Source organism: Falco peregrinus, chromosome 6 (genome assembly GCF_023634155.1).
Source record: "Falco peregrinus isolate bFalPer1 chromosome 6, bFalPer1.pri, whole genome shotgun sequence".
In the NCBI taxonomy this organism is placed as follows: domain Eukaryota; kingdom Metazoa; phylum Chordata; class Aves; order Falconiformes; family Falconidae; genus Falco; species Falco peregrinus.
The window spans coordinates 17,649,225-17,664,418 of NC_073726.1; the positions used below are offsets into that span (position 1 = coordinate 17,649,225).

The 15,194-nt window shown below is 38.6% G+C and overlaps 1 protein-coding gene across 2 annotated transcripts in view; it reads left to right on the top strand.

Annotated features, from left to right (window-relative positions):
- The window catches only part of RELN (reelin), a 298,010-nt gene that overhangs the window by 250,752 nt on the left and 32,064 nt on the right, over positions 1-15,194 (top strand). For both annotated transcript variants that reach the window (XM_055807624.1, XM_055807623.1), the window contains exons 39-46: positions 137-308; positions 387-489; positions 3,016-3,245; positions 6,010-6,230; positions 7,264-7,411; positions 10,779-11,037; positions 12,342-12,591; positions 14,814-14,982. In XM_055807624.1, coding sequence (XP_055663599.1) covers positions 137-308; positions 387-489; positions 3,016-3,245; positions 6,010-6,230; positions 7,264-7,411; positions 10,779-11,037; positions 12,342-12,591; positions 14,814-14,982 — 1,552 coding nt within the window. The remainder of the gene's footprint in view (positions 1-136; positions 309-386; positions 490-3,015; positions 3,246-6,009; positions 6,231-7,263; positions 7,412-10,778; positions 11,038-12,341; positions 12,592-14,813; positions 14,983-15,194) is intronic.

The following is a 15,194-nucleotide window of genomic DNA, read 5'->3' on the forward strand; positions in this document are numbered from 1 at the left end:
ATCAGCCTTTCAGGCTGCTTGGGCTCTACAGCAACCACTCATTTAGATGATTCTTAATCAAAACGAAGATACTGACGCTAGTGTAGTATAATAGTGGTATTAGGTCTTAACAGGAATGTTCCCCTTTTCTTTGTAGGCAAAAAAGAAGAAATCTGGATTATTGATGACTTAATTATAGATGGAAATAACTTAAAGAATCCCATGATCCTTTTGGATACATTTGACTTCGGTCCCAAAGAGGACAACTGGTTTTTCTACCCTGGTGGAAACATAGGGCTTTATTGCCCATATTCATCTAAAGGAGCTCCGTAAGCACCTCTCAGCAATAAATTAGAAAGAACTGTGGAATAAACTGAGTCTAAAGTGTTCCTTTCCTTTTTTTACAGGGAAGAAGATTCAGCTATGGTATTTGTTTCAAATGAAGTTGGAGAGCACTCCATTACAACAAGGGACCTGAGTGTAAATGAAAACACTATAATCCAGTTTGAGGTACTTGTCCTCAGAAAGTTATTTTGCCTTTTGCTTAGAGAGTTCTCTTCTTCCAGGTTCTGCTCTTTGGTGTATTTGCCCAGCTGTTATGATTGCCAAGTGCAGAAGCCTGTCTAATTTCTCCTGTAATTGCTTTGATATTACTTTCCCTCATGTGTGTATATCATGACACTTTTAACACAGATAAGGGAAATTTCTGCCTCAAACTCTTCTAATTTTATGCCGAAGTTACTACTTTGTCCATGCCTGTATACTTGCACTGATAGCATTAAAGTCCATGACCTGGGAGTTGGAGAGTCATCACTGGCAGAGAAGATGATGAGCAAAATATAATGAGGGTCCAGATTGCCACTTCACAGCCTGCTCAGGATAAGTGTGCAGCACTTCCATAAGGTGACCCGGTGGAGAGCTACAACTTCATCCGTGACACTAGAAATTAATTTTTCCTACCTGCTGGCTTAACTGCACTGCTGTACTTTCTCAGAGAGCCAAGGCTCTGCTTTCCTTTTGCTTCTGCCCATGCTTTCACAGACACTCTAGAAGAAGCTGTTTTTTGGCCATGATGGCCTGAATTCATCCCATCTTAGTGAGTTATCCAAAGCTCATGAATAAAGAGCATGCTTTTTTGGTTTTCATATAGTCAATGGAAATGGGTACCGCAATGACAACACGTAGTCTAAACTAAACTGTGTTTCTGGTTTATCCTAAAATCTAAATAGTGCACTGGCTAGGGCAGATACTGATGGGAGTAACCATTTAACCTAGTATGTATTAGTTTAGAGGGGTTATTATATTGTCATTAAGAAATCATAAAATAATCTTTCATGTAAATTGCCATGTTACATTTACCAGGCTACTTTTAAGAAAGATGTAGTGTTAAACAGCAAATTATACTAGTTTATAAACAGTTAATAAAATGATACTAAAGGTTTTCCAAGAAAAGTAGGTTTAGCTGTGTACTCATGCATGCTTCAGTTTGTCATGCAACTAATTCATAAATTATTGAATGCAAACCATTTCCTGTTTTAAAATATAGATTATAGCCTGTAGAACAAAAATGTTTGAGGTCACTTTAAGGTATTCATAAGTCTTCAGAGCGTTAACCTCATAAAATCTACATGCTTACTTCCATATGTGGTAAGAACATTGTTTTCAGCTCACGTTTTTGAGGATATTAGTATAAATGAAGAAGTTATGCATAATGCAGTAGAGTTTCTCCCAAGAGTTATAACCGATATTGGGTCAAGCACCTCTCTAAGATTCCAGATGAGTAGATAACCCTTCTAGTCGTATGTAGGTTGATGGGACTCATGTGCACTGAAGAGTGATGAAGGAAATTCAATGTCAGATACATTTTCAACATTCCTGCACAGTTCTAAGTATTATTGGGTTTTAGAAATAAAGAGATTTTCATTACAGAGCAGCATGTTATAAAGAAACTTACTTTCTGCTACAAAGATATGTAAAAACCTCAAAATGTTCCATAGTTTTAGTACAGGCTTTGTATTTCATTGGCAATGGGTTTTTATTTTTTATATGGTAAGTATAATACATCTTATTTTATATGACAGAGTCATCCTGTAAGGGAACTAATTCTTCTTTTATTTATATTATTTCTTTTATTATGAGCAATTTGAAACTAAAAGAACATCTTAATATCAGTGTGAAAGAAAAGCAGACTACTTTGCACTAGGGGCATGCAGAAGATATGTCTTAAGATGTCTTATATTCTGTACAAAGCATCATTTTATATTTTTTTTCCAATAGTAGAACTGTGTTCGTGTAAGTTTTCTGCCTTTTCTACTGTTCTCTAAATCAAGAATCTTGTAAGAATACCCAGAGAAGTTTGATGCTACCAAAATATATTTTGGTGTGATATTGAATCTAAATCCAGTCCAGCTATGATACTTTTAACACTGTCTCCTAGGGCTTTGCTCCTATATATAAACAAAAGGGTAGTGAGTATGAAAGCTGAAGAACACATGGAGTGATATAGCATACCCCCTGTGGCACAAGCTTTTTCATTTTTTTGGAAGTGTAACACAAGAAGGACCATAGTGCAGCTCAGCAATTTAACAAAAGGTTTATATTTGCACATTTTGTTTTAATATTTCTGGGTTTGAAAATGCACATTTTTTTGGTGCTGTCATTACTTAAGTACCTGCCAGAGGACTGCAAAAGCTGATGCATTTGCTCCAGCAACGTTAGCAGCTCTCCTTTGGGATTTTGTCTAATTATCTTTACAGTTTTCTCTTAATAGAAGTAGTTGGGGATTTCATATTACATTAATTTTATGATAAGCTAGAGTGCAATATGCCTATGGATAGGTAGGGCAATGTGCAAGAGTTCATGTTCACATGCATGTCTTGAGTGCATCATCCCAGTTGTTAAATGAGTTCCCAGATCCCTGTTTTCCTGGGCTAAATATATACCTTACCAAAGGGAGAGGCAAAGAGACAAAAGAGTGATCAGGAGTTCCACAACTTGCCCTATGTTATCTTCTGTATTTCCTGTCTTGGCCTCCAGATCAATATCGGCTGCACCACTGATAGTTCCTCTGCTGACCCAGTAAAGCTGGAGTTCTCACGAGATCTGGGGGCAACCTGGCACCTGCTGCTCCCCTTGTGCTACAGCAGCAGCAGCCACCTCAGCTCCCTCTGCTCCACCGAGCATCACCCAAGCAGCACTTACTACGCAGGCACCACCCAGGGCTGGAGAAGGGAGGTCATTCACTTTGGAAAACTGCACCTCTGTGGGTAAGTGTCCAGCTCCTATTCCTGCCAAGCTGCTTGTTGTTTGTTTTCATTTGTATTTTCCATCCAAAACGTTCTCCCAGAGGTGTGTAAGAATTGTGGCACTAGAGCAGATCAGATGATCAGTTTTTCTCCAGTTTTTGTCCTGAATGTTAGTTAGTGTTCAGAAAATTCCCAAAAATACATTATGCCTAATGCTAATGTAGAATAACAACAGATGATTTCCTATTTATCCAGATATCTAATTGGTGACATCTTTATGGAAGCGGGTTGCGTGGTAAAATTAATGCAAAACTGACTGTCCTTATAGTGTTTTGAATGTTCTTTACTGCAGTGAATTAGCCATGTGAATTTATCAAAGATATTAATGCATAAAATTTGAAATTCATTAGAAAATGCAGTAAAATGTGAGCTAGCATAAACTTGATTTTACTTCATTGTAAGGAAATGGACTGATGTAAATACTTGAGATCTCTTGTAGCTACAAAATTCTGTCATTCTATGAAATTAACTGCTGCAGTCACTCAGAAACTTAAAGTTTGTGGAACAAGCCAGGTTGGGTGATAACAGATACATAGCATAGAAAAACAACATATGCTAGCAGGCATAACATTACGTAACTTTTCAAAGTATAAAACAGTGCTGGTTACTGTTTTCAGAGAAATCTGTCTTCTAGCATCAACTCAGTTTATGTAAAAGATCACATCATTAAGGATTAAACTGTAGCATGTATGAATGAAAACGAGCTATGCAACTGTGAGACTTTATGAGTCTATGCAACCATGAGACTAAGTATTTATGAAACTACTGAATGCAGTGGGTCTTCCACTAAATAAATGGCCCTGTATGTGCCTTTGAAAGTATGAATAAACCTATGTAAGAGATGAGAACCAAATTTGGAAAACATGGATGTTTAATTTAAGAAAACATTTAAATTTTAAATTTGCATTTTGTGGTTTATGACAGTTACCTTTTCAAGTGTGGAATAGGTAACTACCTCTTGCAGCAGCTCATTTGTCCTTCTGCTTTTGCCCAAAAGAATTATTTGACTCTTTACCCAACTACCAATGCATTCCTCCAAATGAAAATTTTGACTGTGCAGACTCCTAACTCATTTAAACCTTCCAGGTATTTTGATTTAGTTCTCTGTTCCTGAGTGTTTCTAGCGCATTTGCCTGCCTGCCTTCCTGTTCCTTCCCCATCGCAAAGGCCAGAAGCCAGTTGCTGACAGCCAGCCAAACCCAACAGCACAGAGCAGCTTCCATGGAGCGTTCGGTGCCACGAAATTCTAGGGCCAGAGGGCTGAAGGGCGATTTTCTTCACTAGAACCCCCTGGAATAACAAGAAAGAAACTCCAAACCTGACTCCTTGTGTAATTCATACACAAAGTGTCAAGTGATTATATTTAAATGAAGATAAAGACATTTTCAGTTATTTCCACTGTGTATGTTAGTTTGGAAATTAATATACGTTCTCAGCAGACAGCTGTAACTAAGAATTAGTATTCTAATTGTGTCCTGAAGGAAAAGTCTGTGGCCTGTTGAGCCAGTGAAGAAACCCAACCCCCTTCAGGAAGATCGGTATTTCGCTCTGCTTCAGACACGAGTCATGGTTCACCCCCACCAGGAGGGAGTCTGAGAGAAGGAGCTGACATGCCTCAGGGGTGGCACAATTCCAGCTTGTGGGGCAGAGTTCTCTGAAGAGGAGCTTACGACACCTCCAGCCTCACACTTGTGTCCTTTACCTCAGGGTGCATTAAAATCAATGTTTTTGACTTCCAGCAGGACTCTGGCTCTCGGGTATCTTTCTGGAAACTCTCAGTAGTGTCCCCACCCATCAGCTATCCTTTGTCACCTGAATCCCCTCATAAAAACTCTTTTTTAGCAAATCAAGACAAAAAAACTCATCAGCTACCCGTGCTATTGATTCTCCTGCTGCATTTAGTTATCTCTAACAAGACACATTAAACATGCAAGGCAATTAAGTGCTTTTCCCTTCTCACTCTTCTGATTTCCTTCCTCCTTTAAAACATTTTCTCAATTGGGAATAAAATTAGTCTCTCAAGTGTTTTTCCCTCTCTCAATTTGTTTTCTCTTCTTCCCCAGTCAGTTGCTCTTTATATGCAGCATTGATGCAAGTAGCACTTAGGAGGTGAATTAAAAATGACAGGACCGCACCCAAAGGAGAATATAGTTTAAATTAACAACTTGCAATATCAGTCTGGTTTAAGATTAAGCCACCGAAAGCAAGCCAGTGACATGGCAGGTCATGTTTTCCTTCCTTGTAACTGAGGATGAGATCCTAGCACCCCAGCTTCACAGGTGGACTCCCTGGGGGGAGAGTGGCAGCATGAAGTAGGGTTTCACTCTCCGGGAAGGGGTGAAAGTGGCCTGGTCTGACCCAGACACTGTAAGCCAAAGCAGAAGGAAATCCATCAGACCACAGCCATTCATCCTCCCCATGACGATGGAGAGAAGAGCGGTTAGCTTTCAAATCCCATTTTCAAGTCCGTCATTCAGTTTTGGTATTATAAGTAATGAATAATGTTATTTTTATTTCTGTCAGTACTTGGGTTGAATGTCAACATAAAGATGCATGAGGGACTGAAGGAATTAGATATAGCAGTCGGTTTCTAGAATTATGCTATTTATCAAGCCAGTTCCAACAGAAAGAATACTGTATATATTGCATAGTATTTTGTATATCTACAGAATACAAAAAAGATGGAATTATTATTTCAATTAAATACATTTTATGCCTTTTTCAGGTTGGCAAGGTTTAGATGGTACCAAGGATTTTACCCTGCTGGATCCCAGCCAGTGACTTGGGCCATTGACAATGTGTACATTGGCCCACAGTGCGAGGAGATGTGCAACGGGCACGGCAGCTGTATCAATGGCACAAAGTGCATCTGTGACCCTGGGTACTCTGGGCCAACCTGCAAAATAAGTACCAAGAACTCTGACTTCCTTAAGGATGATTTTGAAGGTATCTCTTTTTTTTTTGCAGGGGTCCGAGTTCTGCCTGTCTGTCTTAGTGAAACCCTGGGCTCAAGGGATAAAACAGCAAAGTCTTCCTTACCTCTGCATGCTTCTGAATGTAATTTATGCTGGAGGGGGATTCCCGTGAACCAAGTAATTTAGATGTCATTCTCAGGCATGGTTTGTGAATGTTCAATGGCTATCAGTTGTCTAGTTTGGAGTGTCTGATTATTTGTGAAGATGTTAATGCTGGAATACAAAATCTTCACCGAAATAGAATTTCCTGAAACTTTATATGTAGAAAATAATTTTAGAAGAAAATGATGGTTTGATGGCGGTTTGACTTTAACACAGACAGAATGCGTGCAAGTGAGGCAAACAACAGCGGGCTTTAATGTTGTGCCGTTTCTCACTACAAGGGAAGCCTAAGTGGCCTTAATACAGCAAACATGGTTTCAGGGCAGACCCTGTGTCTCAGCGGTGAGGGCCACCACTCGGCAGGCACAGCTTGGGGTCTCCAAGCGAGCAACGGCAGGAGGGAACTCAAAGCCTCATGCAGGCCTGGGCACACACAGCAGTCACCTACACAACTTTAAAACCACCTTGAGGTTTCCCCCAGTAGCAAGCATGGCAAGAAGAGCCCGTTTTGAGTAAAGCAGCACCTGTGAACCAAACTCATTCCTTCATACGTGCTGCTGTTCACTTTGAATTTTGCAAGCCTTTGCTTGCCTGCTACCACATGATACCCAAAGATTCTTTATAGCCCTGAGTACTTTCTCATTATTTTAAGAAAAATGTAGAAAAGTGGCAAATCTTGTGAATAACTAGAGAGTAAGATCGCAGATTTCATACTTCTGAGGGTTTTTTGTTTATTTTGTCTTGATTCACGGCAGTTTTCTAGAATGCATTGCATTGGAAACATCGAATATTTCTTCACTCTGCATGTGATGTTTAATTTAGCTCTCTTCCCCTGGAAACAGTACTCTTGCAGTAGGAGCACTTTGGACTAAATCATAAATATGTGTTCACTGTGTATTCAGGTCAGCTGGAGTCAGACAGATTCCTGCTTGTGAGTGGTGGAAAGCCATCAAGGAAATGTGGCATCATGTCTGGAGGAAACAACCTTTTCTTTAATGAAGAAGGCTTACGTATGTTGATGACTCGAGACCTAGATTTGTCACAAGCCAGGTAACACAATTTCAAAGTTCTTTCAGGATTTCACTATAGAAATAACATACTGAAAAATAATATATATGCAACACTTCTGTGGTAAAGGCAAGCTGATATATTCTGTGGTCCTTACGGTAGTGAATATTCCATTTTAACCATTGTTACCATTTTAAATTAAATTTAATTTGAACTTTAATGGATCATTTAAATATTTGTGTTTTTTTTTTACCTTGAATAAGAACTCCAGGATCTGGTGCCACACCTTCAGTAGTTTATGCAAGTTTTTATTTTTTAAATGCATAACATGAGAAATCGATTGCGTGTCACACGCTCTGCTTGTCTTACAGTTTGGTGTATTATGAGCCATTGCTGAAACAGGAGTATCCGCTGCCAAGGAGTAACTTTTACATTCATCATCTCATAATTCTTTCATTTTTGAAGCTTACTTTCTTCGTATTGTGCACATAATTCACTGAGAATTTCCCATCAAGCTGTCACCAGCTACAGTGAGCACAGCAACTGAAAAACAAATATTTTTAAGTGTATTTAGAGATTATGTTGTGTCATTACAGCCCACAGAGGAGGTATTTGATAAGTGAGACATGCTAAGCAAGCCACATTAAAAAAACGTACACTAAAATTTAAACCACATCCTAATTGTGTGCATGCTAACAAATAGGCATTGTTTTCTAATTATTTCCGTATTTTAGTTTATATCCTTACCTTAATACTTCGGAAAGGTGGCATTTTGTCTGAGACTTTTTTCTACTGATCTCTTGTAACCACCCTACTTCTCTCTAATGTTCTTTGGGGAACACTCTAACAGGCGCTTTATTTCTTTTTGACTTGTCTTCATTAGCATTGAAGCTTTAAATAATCATTTTATTGCAGAACCTCATGGTCAATAAAGATGCCTAATTTCTAACTATTATATTTTTTAGATCAGCAGTTAGCTAACCCTCAGTGAGGTGCAATATTAAAGATCCCTGTATTGAATCTGTAAGATTCCTTACAGCAAACTTTTTTCAGAACTTGGTAAATACAAACATAAATACTCTGCACTGATTTTATTTCCTAGACCATTCTGAAATTAAAAGATTGTTTAACAAAAGAAACAAAAGATCTTGTAAGTTGCTCCATTACACTAAATGACATGTTTTCCTTATTACTCGTGTTCAAAGAGCCGTCATTTATCTCCTCTTCGTGACAGTCTGTAGCTGGATTTGCATATATTGACCTCAAGGTGTTACATGGAGATAAATGACTTCTGTCTTAGTAAAAGGAAAACAAAACAGCACGTTTAATTTCTTGTATATGCTGATGAAAAATAACAGTTATCAACAAATAACTGTATGTTGTCTTCTGAACAGCAAGGCAGACTGCAGCGGCATTGCTGGGGGCTGCTCTTTAGCAACCTGAAGTAATTGCAGTGGGGTTTTCTTAATTTTCAGGCTGACTCTATCAGCCACCTGCAAAGCACAACAGATCTGGCTGTGACACAGATGTGCCAAATTCTGCACAGGACGTGGGAAGAGGTTTCAGTTTATGCCAGGAATGAGGAGAAGCAGCACTTCTAATAAATATCTTTAAGGGTACTTAGACTCAGTAGTCACATCAAAACTTCCCCTTTTCTTACGAGGAGATGCCTTGAAGTACACAGGTGAGCAGTGGTGTCTATCAGTGCTGCAGGCCACGCTCAGCACCTGGGGATTGAAATGAAGCGGACTTTGCAATCCATTATCCATTGCCATCACATTTATATTTTAAAGAATGTAACACAGGGGACAGTATGTCACCATCATGGTGATACCTATAGCTGAAACTGTACAGCATGAAATATCAGTGGGGACAGAATATTTGAGGTGTCATAGCTAACCAAATCCCTTTCAATTCTGAATTACTAGAATATCCACACATTTTAGTGTTACTAGACCTACAAGAAAACTTTGCTTTTCCATTTCAAAATAGGCAGAGCCTTTGCAAAATATCTGTGAGATGAGAAGAGAGATATTTAAAATTACTTTTTTATCTGCTAGACATTGTTACCTATTTTTGAGTGGGTTATTATGATATTAGTAAAAATTCAGATAAAAGAATAGCAATCCACAGAGACCAGATTCAACAGAGACAAGGTCACCTGGGTTTATTTCCTTTGAATTATGTGGTGAATGTCAGAGTAAATCTGAGGAGGCACAAAGACTTGCCAGTAGTGAATCCAATCCATTACAGTTGATACGTTGATCCATGAGGGTCCCCAGTGCTCCTTTACAGCACAAGCAATAAGTTATGTCTGGGACATGGAGGTGGATATAATCTATAGCGAAAGAAGTTATATATATAGTAGCAAGAGAAACCGTGAGTCACAGAGAGGACTAGAATTAATTGACTTGCAGGTCTGGTGTTTTATTGAAGCTTTGTCTGCCCAGCACCTCTGCAGCCTCCGCTCCCAGTGGATCTACCTGCATATCAAACCAGAGCAAGACTTTTGAATCAGAACTTCTTCTGCACCATTTCATTTAACCGTGATCCAGGCAGCACTAATGCAATAATAATTAGAACAGATACAACACTCTAAAGCTGTGTGAAAGCTGTGCAAACATGAATTAATACTTGTAATATCGCAGCAAGTCTGATAGGTAAATATCATTACAGCAGCGGTTCCCTCTACTCCAAGCGCATAGTAGAGCTATTTATGAGCATCGGCTAACCAGAAGAATTTCACAGTTTGATACAAGTCTATTGTGCTGCTTTGGAGAAGCCAATTAAATAGGGGATGAAAGTGCTGGTTTCCCTGGGTGGCTTGGGCTGGCTTCAGGGAAACCAGCACATTTAAGCAGTGTGATTTAGACAAATTTCCCAGGCTGACTAAATGGACCAAATGATCCCTGAAAGTGAAACGTGCTTTGTTCTCCTGTCCGGATTTTCTCTAGTTTATGCCAACGGGAAACCAAGATGCTTATTTTGAATTCAAGGATTTCAGCAAATTCATAGCAAATTATGATCTACTTAGGGTACCATTGCTTTTCTGTCACTAATATCTGTACTCATGGGCTACAGGGATAAAAAATTTCACCCAGGATTATGTTTCTGATATTTGTAACACCATCTGCTATGCAGACAAAAGCTCAAAACATAAATGACTGGCTTTGTTCAGCCTCTTCTGCCTGGCAAACGACCACACAGGCAAAATGAATTTTTGTCACCCCACCTGTCTGTCTACTTATATTATGGAGGCTTTGAAAAGGAAATCATAAGACCTCCCTAAAGCTGACTCTTACAGCAAGAAACCACAGGGCTAGTCAATAGACAAACTCGAAGTCTTTCTAGTTGGTTGTGTAGGTTTTTGCAGAAAAGAAATCTTCCCAGTAATTGCTCCCCCTGTTAGATTTGTGCAGTTCTTCATGAGACTGGGATGCGGCAAGGGGGTGCCAGACCCCAGGAGCCAGCCTGTGCTGCTGCAGTACTCGCTCAATGGGGGCCTCACATGGAACCTTCTCCAGGAGTTCCTCTTCAGTAACTCCAGCAATGTGGGACGATACATTGCCCTGGAAATTCCCTTGAAGGCTCGCTCCAGCTCCACTCAGCTTCGCTGGTGGCAACCATCCGAGAATGGACATTTCTACAGTCCCTGGGTAATCGACCAGGTAAGGAATCCTGTGCACTGTTTGTTGATAATACAGCTGTAGACTGTTTTCAGTCTTAATGTTTCCCTTTTGTTGGCATACGTCATTTCAGCAGGTCAAGCAAAAATGCTTTGTATAAAGATATTCCAGAATTATAATAATTAGCAAAATAATAGATTTTATCTTAAAAATATTTTAAATTTAAAAATTAAAATAAAAATAAACAATTACTCTTTGCTAAGCTTGTGTTTTTAACACACAGTTTCCATGCAGGGTACTGAACGCCCATTTTGGAGCTAGGAAAGTCCTTCGTACATGAGTAGAGCCTCAGGTTCACACTGCAGAAGCCCTTACCATGCAACATGCAAGTCTGAGTTTTAAACTTTAAAATCCTTCATTTAAACTCTGTCCAAATATGTAACTGGCTTGGTAGAATGTAATAGAAAAAAAATGCTGAAAAATGTCAGTCTATATCAGTCTTCTAATTTTGAAAACAAAGTTGTTTCCTATTTGAGAATTGCTTCTATAAAGATTATTATGTTTCTTTTTATTACTTGGTATAAACCTCAAGAAACCCCACTAAAGTGATTGCTCTCTAAGTAGTGTTATTGGGCTGTCCAAGTTAAACTTGCTTAAACATATGAATGATTTTTTAAAGGAGTTAGTTCAGGTCCTTAGGAGGAATCCAGAAACTGAACTCCTAGCCACATTTAATGATGTGGTTACAAAATTTTACTTCCCATCCCTCCATTTAAAAATGAAAAAGTCCTCATTCTTTCATTCCTATAACTTCATTGAATATGGTTAATTTTAGTTCAGAACAATCAAAACCCGAATTCAGATAGCAAATGAAAATTAATTCTACCTTGCTTGCTGTTGAGTGGTAAAATGCTGACATCTTACAGTCAATGGCAAAAGAGACTTTTTGCCCAATTCTATCAGCCCATGCAATCTCGTAGGAGTGCACCAGATTACAGCAGAGCTGAGCAGTCAGTAGGAAAAACGACAGTGTAATAACTTTGCTCATACCAACATTTATTTTTGTGAGCAGTTTTAATTCACCCAGGATGGAGTTCACTTCCCTGAACTTCAGCTTTGTATAGCTGAACAGATCTCTTTAGGACTCCTTTGTAGGAAAAAGATATTCCCCTTCCTCATAACCTAAACTCTTTACAAAGTAAATTTGTGTATTTTGGGCCAGCAGACTATATATGTGTCAATCAGTAAATCTCTTCCTCCTCCAGGATGCTATGTCACATGTATGTTTGTGAAGACTTCTAGACATTTTTTCTTTTCAATAACAATTTCCTTTCCTAATGTTTCAGATTCTTATTGGAGGAAACATCTCTGGCAATACAGTATTAGAAGATGATTTCACCACACTGGATAGCAGAAAGTGGCTGCTCCATCCTGGTGGAACAAAGATGCCAGTCTGTGGCTCTACTGGGGATGCTCTAGTGTTCATTGAGAAAGCCAGCACCCGCTACGTTGTCACCACTGACATCGTTGTCAATGAAGACTCTTTCTTGCAAATAGATTTTGCGGCATCCTGCTCTGTCACAGACTCCTGTTATGGTAATGACCTCTTAGTAATTCCTGCCCTTCCTCTTCCTCTCCTGTACAGCACACTACACTTGTTTTCTGGTTCTATTTTTCATCGTAACGAGAACTGAGAAACAAAAGATAGTTGCATGTTTCTGTTAGGAATTGTAGTATCAGCTTTTTTATTCTAGGTGTCTGAAGCATAAGGTAAACTAAAGTATATTATTCCCTCCGAGCACTTAAGTTAACTGTTCAATTCATTTGAGAAAAAACCTAACAGCTTCTTACTCAAATCCATTTAGCAGTTTATGGTATCCACAGCTTGGGGTTATCTTATGCTTCTAATAATAAGCAGCTGGGTGTTCCCAGCATATATTTCTTGCTTTGTGGTCTTGCATTTTCAGTGAAGATCTCACTTGCACGGGTATAATTAAGAGATGATTTATATCAGCATACATCTGACACCAGCTAAGTCAGCATCAACTGCAAAAATGTGTATTGTCCACATGAAATAATAAACATGTGTATATATATATATGTGTGTATGTAGGAATGTATGCATAGATACATGCATATATATGTGTATATATACACAATGATGCAATTTTTAATTACCTAACTTCTTTTTTTCCATATGATGTGTATTCAGTGCAGAGCATGCTTTTGTATGTGTGTATGTATACGTACACACATACACATATAAATAAAAACATGCTCTACACTCAATACACATCACATGGAAATTAAGAATTGGTGCATTATGTGAATTCTAAGATGTACAAGAAACAAGTCTTCCTAGCTTTTGAATGCTTGATTGTACATCTTAAATTACATTATTTTAGCATAGGGTTTTGGGGTATAGATTTTTTTTATGAGTAGAATATAATATGTTGCAGCATGTAGCATGAGTTAATTCACCGGGTTGTGACTATTCCTCTAGAATTCTGCACAAAAACTGGAAAAAGACTTTACATGAAGTCCCAGGGGTGGCTTCTCTGATTTTGCTGTTCTAAAGTCAATGGAAGTAACATATTTTACTCAAATGCTTAACAAATTTTAAATTTTTTATTTTATTTTATTAAAAAGACTGTGGCATCCTAAGATCACCTCTGCTAAGTTTAAAAGTGTTTTGGCAGTTTATACTGGCAAAGAAGCAGTTCCTTCTTTTTTTGTTTCTTTGTCCACTACACGTACCATTATCTTAACTTAGTATTAAATTAGGCAGGACACTACCTAATCATGCTTCCAGTCATGATGAGCAAAGCATTTCATTTTGGTGACGGAGATTTAACACCAAAAACTCACTTACCCTTGTTTGTATCCACTTGCCCTTGTATTTCTATGGCACTGTCTTCTGTGCTTAGACATCGAGTAGGACTGATTGGGTGATTAAGGGTCATTCTCTGTGCATGAGGATAGAAGAAATGGGTCTGTAGTAATTAAAAAAGATCACAGATTTATCACTCCTGTCACTGCAAACATGTTCCATGTTTTACACAGCCAGAATGCCTGGCAGCTGGAACATATACTTCGAGTTACAGTTCTGTGCCTGTTATTATTTACTTTTTAATGGCTGCATAAAAGTTTAACTTGAAGTATTTAGTAAGCTTGACTAACCTTTACTTTTCATAGTAAAAGTTTATAAGCCATAAGCATCAAAACAATGAAATTGCTGATTTTTTGCCTAGAAATGAATACATTACTTCAATGTGGCTAGACTGTGTTTGAATGAAAACAAGCTCAATGACTAACAAACTCAATTTAAAATTGTTTATGATGGATAAATACATGTGCTGGCCTGGAGGGGTTGGAAGGGTGACTTAATCATCCTGTGACAGAGCCAAAAGTTTGAATGTAAGTGTTGCTCTGGCTAACACAGTGATCTGAATCTCATCCTTCAGCCTGAAAAACAAAAACAGGTGCTGGTCATGATGCTGCCACATCACTTTCTTGCACACTGCAACCACAGGCCTGACTTAATCCTGGAGACTTAAAGACTTTATCTTTGCAATTGTGGTCCCTTGAGTAAGGTGATGGATGCAGAGGTGTATTGCAATCTTCTCCTGAGCTATATGTGCCCAGCAACATGTAAAGGTTGGGTAGCTTTGTGCTTCTGTCGCAAGAGTTTGAAAAGTTTTGAGTGGTTATTTTGTCAGCATAAACTTGTGACTAACGCTCTCTGGGGTTACCAGTTTATTGCAGGCCTATGGATGTAAGGCTCTAAATTAAGTAACTAACCATCTTTCCACCATTAGCTATTGAACTGGAATATTCAGTGGACCTTGGTCTGACCTGGCACCCCATTTTGAGAGACTGTCTTCCCACTAACGTGGAATGCAACAAGTACCATCTCCAGAGGATTCTCATTTCGGACACTTTCAACAAGTGGACCCGGGTTACTCTGCCTCTGCCTCCGTATACTAGGTATCTCCCTCTGGTTTTCTGTAGAATAAATCTAAATGTGTAACTGTGTCTTAAGGCATCATACATTATAGCGTTAAAATAATTGTACCTTGCCATTTTTGTTTGGTCCATGTATATAGCAACAAATAAATATCAGTAAATGAAGCCCCATTCTGCTTTGCATAAAAAATTCCAAAGCTCCTATGTGCATTTACTTTTCTTAGCTATTTAAA